We start from the raw sequence: 6,526 nt of genomic DNA on the forward strand, positions 1-6,526 counted from the left end.
TGATGATGAATCAGCATATAATTCTAATTTAGCAGATAGTGGTGCTAAAGGCCCATCAACAGATGAATTTGATAGAAGAACTAGATCGAGAATAAATCCTGAAAATGAAAATCAAGGTTTATCAAGACAAGATTTAGAATATAATAAAATTATTTATAAATTACAACCTGTATTTGAAAATTCTGGATATAATATAAATGCTAGAGGTGTTAGACTTTTAGTAAGAGAATTAAAACTTTAAGATAATGGTGAATATTATTATCATTTGAAAGATGATTATTATATTAATATCACTTATAAAAATCAAGTTAAAATATTAGCGGAATCAACTTTGGAAAAATTAGAATCAGATAGAATTAAAAGAATAAGTATTAGTAATGAAATAGAAAATGTTACACAAGAAGAAATAAATCAAAATAAAATAGTATTTAAACAAAAACATTAATGACTTATTTAAAACAATCAATAATAATTTAGAACCAGAAATGGAAGAGTATGGAGATCGATTAGATAAATTAAGATCTTCAACGCCCGAAACATCGAGAAGAGGTATTCAACAAATGGGGCTCGCCGTCGCTATGGACACCAGGTGGCGTGTGTGCGTTAGTAGCCATCGCGTATCGACTTCCGCTCACTTCCGCGCTCGATTTCCTACTTTTAAATTGTAATAATGTCAGAGAATTACGGGTCATGGACTGTACCGAAGCTGAAACAAGAGTTAAGCCGACGAGGTGCGGTAACCTATGGGAGGAAAATCAACCTAATTGAAAGGTAATTTAAATGTCGATCATATTTCCATGCGGTTGATGGTGTTCAGTCGTTTAGTCTGCGCAAAAATGTTGCAATGATCATGGAATCAACAGTGATTTTTTGCCAAAATCATCGATGATTCTAGACCTATGCTCAAGTGAAATGAACGTGTTTTAATAGATCCAGAGATGAAAGCTAAACCTCAGTGGGTTGTGGGTCAGGGTATAGTACAAGTTTACCGTCACCAGCCCGGGCTGCGAGGATGGCTATGGCCGGTCCCACGCGTCCCGTCCCGCGATATCTTTCATTATTTTTCGGTTTTCATGTCCGGAAAATAAACATAATGCACATAAAAGTCATCGATAAAACGTTTTTTAAATCACTATTTGATATTATGATTGCCTTGAGAAGTTTAGATGGCAATGTTTATATCTTGAAATGTAGGGATTATTATCGGGATGTAGGACGCCTTGTCAGCTAACCATCGCAACAGCTGAGTTACCACTGGCGCCATCTATCGAACATGAATTGAAGCTGATGCCAAATTTTACTGCCAATGTATCCATAAATCATTGGACATGTCTGCTGCTGTGTCTAGTCTCTATTGAATTTTTATATGTTATTGGAATTATAGTCAGAACCCTGATCAACTTGAGGTGACGGTAAACTGAATACCTTACTTATATACCTTCTTACCACAACACAGTTGAGTTAAATACAAATCTGTATGACCATGGACGTATAGACGTCCATGCTTGGAGTAATCATTTCGATGTAACATTTCAACTCTGGGTCAACTTTCTGTTAGTTGATTGAATGATTTTTGACATTAGATGTTTATATTTCATGATTATTTCGTGTTCATTGCAGATTAGAAGCATACGGCCGTAACAACGATTTTAGGGGACCGGCCATAACATTACCACAAGAAACAGTTCCGGAATGGCCCACATGCGGTTTCAAACAGCTTACAAATGATCATAAGATTGTATTGCCAAAATTCAATATTGACACAGTAACTGCATATTTCACGTATAGAATGGCAATGGACAACCACTGTACCAAAGACATTAAAGCTATTGAGAAGGGTCAGCAGCTCATAGAATCGCAACGTGTTCAAGCCTGCAGTATTCTCATCAAAAGCGGAATTGTTTATCTGACTGGATTAGTTGGTGCTGCTATGAAAAAAAAGGTAGGCCAGTTTTATATTTCATCAAAATAACACAATATTCCCTCCTTTAAATCCACATAAATCTGCAATACAACTGTATTCTTAAAAGGTTGTAATGTAGCAAACATTGTTGATTAGTTTATTTTTATATTTCATTGCAGATCTCATACTCGTACCAGATATCATTGTCTCAAACAACTGGTGAATTCAGAAACAGCCATTGTGAGTGCCCTGCCGGTAAGGGTCCTAATGGGACCTGTAAGCATGTCGCGGCTGTACTTTTGATGTTTGCTAATTTTGTGTCATCAGATGGGCCTAACGCTCCCGAAATACTTAAATCGTGTACGGAAAATCTACAAACATTCCATAAGCCCAAGTCTGTTTATACTGGTAAGTTGTTTGGTTACATCGCCACCATTCAGCAAATTCGTACCCTATATATCTTATTTTTTATAAATTCTGATGTAATGGCAATGTTTTACATAATGTACTTGGTTTTCAATTTTTAGCTCGGCTGTGACCTTGTTTAAATTTACCCGTCACTTCTTAACAGGTTCCCCTGTCAAGGCTGGTGACTTACCTCTATCAAAATCAAAGAAACGCGAGGTATCAATGGAGGATCCAAGGCCTGTGAAATACCGGAAATCAGCTGGATACGAGGATTATGTCCGGGGAATTGTCCTTAATTACTGCTCTGTATCGTCTTTAGACCTACCCATCAAGTATAAGTACAAGAAAGCCGATATCAAAACAGCAGCAATTGACCATGATTATCTGAAAAAAACTTTGCTTGAATATTGGGTGGAAAACTCTATTAAGGTAAGTTTTTAATCAACGTGTCTGAGAGTGACCTATGTTATCCTTCCCTCTGTGCTTATAATTAATATTCCATTTTGCCTTTTCAGTTAAATGAAACACAGGCAATATTACTAGAAAGGAGTACTAGGAAGCAGGCAGAATCTAGTCAATGGTTTCAGGAAAGGCAGCTACGATTAACTGCATCTCGTTTCGGTGAAATTGTTTCGCTCACGAAAAGGCGCAATATCGACAAATTGTGTAAATCTCTTCACGATAATATTCCGTTGAGAAATGCTGCTGTTTGCCATGGAAAGACATTCGAAAGTAAGGCGATAGCGGCTTTTGAAGGTAAATTCTCCGTTAAAGTACAGCCTTGCGGACTTCATGTGAGGCCAGATATAGATTATCTAGGCGCGAGCCCAGATGGCCTTGTGTCTGAGGATGCCATTGTTGAAGTGAAATGTCCGTATCGCGGTAGAAATGAACTTATTGCTCCGGGGCCATACTTCAAGTTTCTTAGTGCAAAAGATAAGAAGCTGAAACGTTCGCATAATTACTATGATCAGATTCAAGGACAGTTGCATATTTGCAAACGGAAAATGTGCTATTTCGTTGTTTATACTCATAAGGACCTTTATGTAGAGAGGGTTTATCATGATCAAAAACACTGTGAACTATCTCTGCTTCCAAAATTAGAAATCTTTTATAGGAAGTACTATTCAAAGTATTTAACAATGCATGCGTTCTAAAACATCTAGATTATTCCTGGAGATATAGATCGGATATTTTCCGAAGATTCCATAGTTTTTGGCATTAATATCTTCATACAACTAAATTTGTAAATACATGTACATCCCAATTGTATGATATAGATTTCATGTCAATATCGGCTTACTATTTGTTGATACTTTTAAGTTTTAATATTTTTTATCATCTATTATCAATATTTTTTATCATATATAGTTATTTCAAACAGATATACTTGTCAGGTTGTGTAGTTATATGCATAATTACTGACGATGGTGGGTCAAAAGTTTGAAAATTAATGATTTACTCCTTTTCTGACCATATTTCATTACCATGATTATTTATTATTTCATTATGTGCTGCGCCTGACTATGGCATGAATGCTTTAGTCCCAAAACTCAAACTCTTCCATTTTACATAAAATATCTGTGTTATCATGCATTTTAAAAAGATTTTATGTAGCGTTGTTGTATTTTTGGTTTTTACCAGTTTTAAATCAATAAAAGGGTTTGTTACTGGAATGAAAATTAGTTTGTCCTTTGAATTGAAAACACTGCAAAAGAGTGGATTAAGTCAAAGTGAAATAGGTTATATTGCGCACAGATTTTGAATATCAACGACAGACAATTAATTACAGTCCAGGCCCATAATTGATATCTAAGAATTTGGGATTTACCTAAATAATCTATTAAGAGAAACAATGATGTTTCTTTAAAGCAGGGGTTTCGATGAATCTCAAAACAAAACTCAAAAATATATACTTTAGATATCAATTAACAGACATTAACAATAAGGTTAAGCAAATTCGTTCACAATAGCTGGTCTGAAATTGCTTATACTGAAACAAACATAAACTATCCTAGAACCCATATTGACTTTACTAAGCGGCAGGTCTTTTTTCAAAATAAGAAAAGTTTTTGACAATCCGATTACTCTTTCTACTTGGATGCGTTTACTGGCTACTCTACGATCATGAACTACTTGTTCAGGTTCAAGTTGACTCTTGCCCTTCAATAAAGTTGGGGTGTTCACCTTAATGTTCTTGGTAGCAAAAAGATCTTGTACCATTATACCTCTATCGGCCATGATGCTGTCATTCGAGCTGAAGTATTTTGAGGTGTTTGAACACAGCTGGGATCGTTCAATGATTTGTCGGTCACTTGTTGAACCCGCATAACTTTCACTTACATAACTAACGACCCCTCTCGGTGATATTCCAACCATAGTTTTAAGCGTGTTCTTATGTTTGTATGTGCTGAAAGTTGCAGTTTGAGATTTTACATTCGACGGCTTTTCAATTGGAATCTCTGTAGCATCTAAAATAACTCTGGTTGACGGAAAATGATGCTTAAAGCCACTGGGCATGAAACAGTCTATCTCTTCTCTCTCTGGCCATGTATTGATTTCACTTAATTGGAAATACATGAAGTTTACCCAGGTTAACACAATCCTAGAAACTACACTCTCTGATATGCCGAACAGAATACTCAGTTCTATATCTTCCTTGGCACGCCTTAATTTGATTAATGTCAAGAAAAATTGATTGACCGGTGTTAGTTTCTGACATTTGTAATTCAAATCGTACGCAGCAGGTCCTAGTACACTGAAAAACATCATCAAATGTTCATAGTCTTTAAAACTGGTGTAATATTTGATCGACCTAGGATCCACCATAAATCTCTCGATACAGAAAAATTGATCTGAAAGGAGGGAACACTGAATATTCTTATCCAAGTTAGTGTTTTTATTGGTTGGTTCCTCTATTATGTCCATTCTGTAATTGCTGGTATGTTGTAGGCCTATTTCAACTTCAGTGGCTATGTCATGGTGTACAGGTTCTTCCTCCAGTTTTAATCTTCGCCGACTGGCTCTACTTTCTCTCTCTGAATCTGAGGAAACTGGTGGTGTGAAGGCAAATATACGCGGAATGGCATTCTCTTTTAATTTTCTTCTAGAACCTGAAACACATAAAGAAAAAAACATATTTCTACTCAAAGATCAACAGCTGCCAGTCAAGTCAACAACCTTTAAATTAAAAAGATAAATCTACCACATAAATTATTAGGCCTATTGTTGTTATTATCATAATTGAGTTATATCATTATCCTGTTATCAACAAACTACTATGATGATATGAAAATAAGCGCCTGGCTTTTTAAAAAAAGTTCAAAACATCGACATTGCATAATATCGATAGGCCCAAGCTGAGGCCTAAACGAATCAGCCTGCCTTGGATCTTGACCGCTTATTTCACCTTAGTTGGAAAACTCAATAGGAAAGCCATATTTACCGGTAAGTGTCTGTTTATAGTCCGTTGGTAAAAAATGTCGATGGCATACGATAGCTGTATCCGATGGCTGCCATAATTTTGCAGATTTCTCGCTACTCTGTAGTCGTTTTATCGCAACAAGCCATTTCATTTTCAAATCTGTGTTCGTAGGGAACTTAAATCCGCCTACTCTTGACTTACAAAGGGGTACACAACAATAGCGAGGCATTATAATAGATTCAAGCGCTTTTCAAATCGTCAATTCGCTCGAACGCGGAGATGAATAAAATGTTGTTTACAATTCAAATTCAAATCACTAGGGCCACTAACACGCGCGCGCCATCTCGCGGCAGCGCTCAGCGCGGCGAGCCCCATTGATAATGAGTCAATTACAATTAGTAAAACATTTTGATAGCATGTTAGATACAGTTCATTCATTTGAAGAAGAGATGAATAGTGTTTTAGATACACCCGTTGCTGAAACTGGAATAAATCGAATACAATCTTTACTAGAAAAAGGATTATTTGATTTAACTGGTGATGAATTAGAAGCATTTCCTGAACAAACGCGTAGAGAAATTAAAGGTATGCAAGAATCAGCTGATAAAATTGCTCATGATAAAAGTATAAGAGATTTTAAAATTAGAACTTTGGAAAAAGACAGAACTGATAAAATTAAAGAAATAGAACAACTAAAATTAGATAGAGATAATAAAGTTATTGAAGAAATCGAATTTAAAAAAAGAAATGCGTATTTAGAAAAAGAAAAAGATGATTTAGAATATTACAGA

At 35.7% G+C, this 6,526-nt stretch overlaps 2 protein-coding genes across 4 annotated transcripts; one reads left to right on the forward strand and one right to left on the reverse strand.

Moving 5' to 3' along the window:
* Positions 1-567: 567 nt before the first annotated feature.
* LOC141902733 (uncharacterized) lies at positions 568-4,294 on the forward strand. Of its 3 annotated transcripts, none has more exons than XM_074790585.1 (5): positions 568-771; positions 1,621-1,942; positions 2,083-2,311; positions 2,475-2,740; positions 2,827-4,294. In XM_074790585.1, the coding sequence occupies exons 1-5, from the start codon at positions 671-673 to the stop codon at positions 3,466-3,468; spliced, it is 1,560 nt and encodes a 519-aa protein (XP_074646686.1). In that variant the 5' UTR covers positions 568-670; the 3' UTR covers positions 3,469-4,294. The 3 variants fall into 3 exon arrangements, with proteins under 3 accessions (XP_074646686.1, XP_074646688.1, XP_074646687.1); XM_074790587.1 differs by lacking the exon at positions 568-771 and adding an exon at positions 778-1,412; XM_074790586.1 differs by lacking the exon at positions 568-771 and adding an exon at positions 1,454-1,524.
* LOC141902734 (uncharacterized) lies at positions 4,142-6,036 on the reverse strand. Its single transcript, XM_074790588.1, has 2 exons — positions 5,757-6,036; positions 4,142-5,424 (listed from the first exon to the last, which is right to left on the reverse strand). Exons 1-2 carry the CDS (start codon positions 5,962-5,964, stop codon positions 4,262-4,264), a joined length of 1,371 nt encoding a protein of 456 aa, XP_074646689.1. The 5' UTR covers positions 5,965-6,036; the 3' UTR covers positions 4,142-4,261.
* Positions 6,037-6,526: the final 490 nt, after the last annotated feature.

Source organism: Tubulanus polymorphus, chromosome 3 (genome assembly GCF_964204645.1).
Source record: "Tubulanus polymorphus chromosome 3, tnTubPoly1.2, whole genome shotgun sequence".
Classification (NCBI taxonomy): Eukaryota; Metazoa; Nemertea; class Palaeonemertea; order Tubulaniformes; family Tubulanidae; genus Tubulanus; species Tubulanus polymorphus.

Excerpts from the sequence above, each read along its gene's own strand:
- LOC141902733 (XM_074790585.1), top strand. The coding sequence starts at position 671 with ATGTCAGAGAATTACGGGTCATGGACTGTACCGAAGCTGAAACAAGAG. Across the intron at positions 1,943-2,082 it reads GTGCTGCTATGAAAAAAAAG|ATCTCATACTCGTACCAGAT; the intron begins GTAGGCCAGTTT and ends ATTTCATTGCAG. Across the intron at positions 2,312-2,474 it reads GCCCAAGTCTGTTTATACTG|GTTCCCCTGTCAAGGCTGGT; the intron begins GTAAGTTGTTTG and ends ACTTCTTAACAG.
- LOC141902734 (XM_074790588.1), bottom strand. The coding sequence starts at position 5,964 with ATGCCTCGCTATTGTTGTGTACCCCTTTGTAAGTCAAGAGTAGGCGGA. Across the intron at positions 5,425-5,756 it reads CTATAAACAGACACTTACCG|GTTCTAGAAGAAAATTAAAA; the intron begins GTAAATATGGCT and ends TATGTGTTTCAG.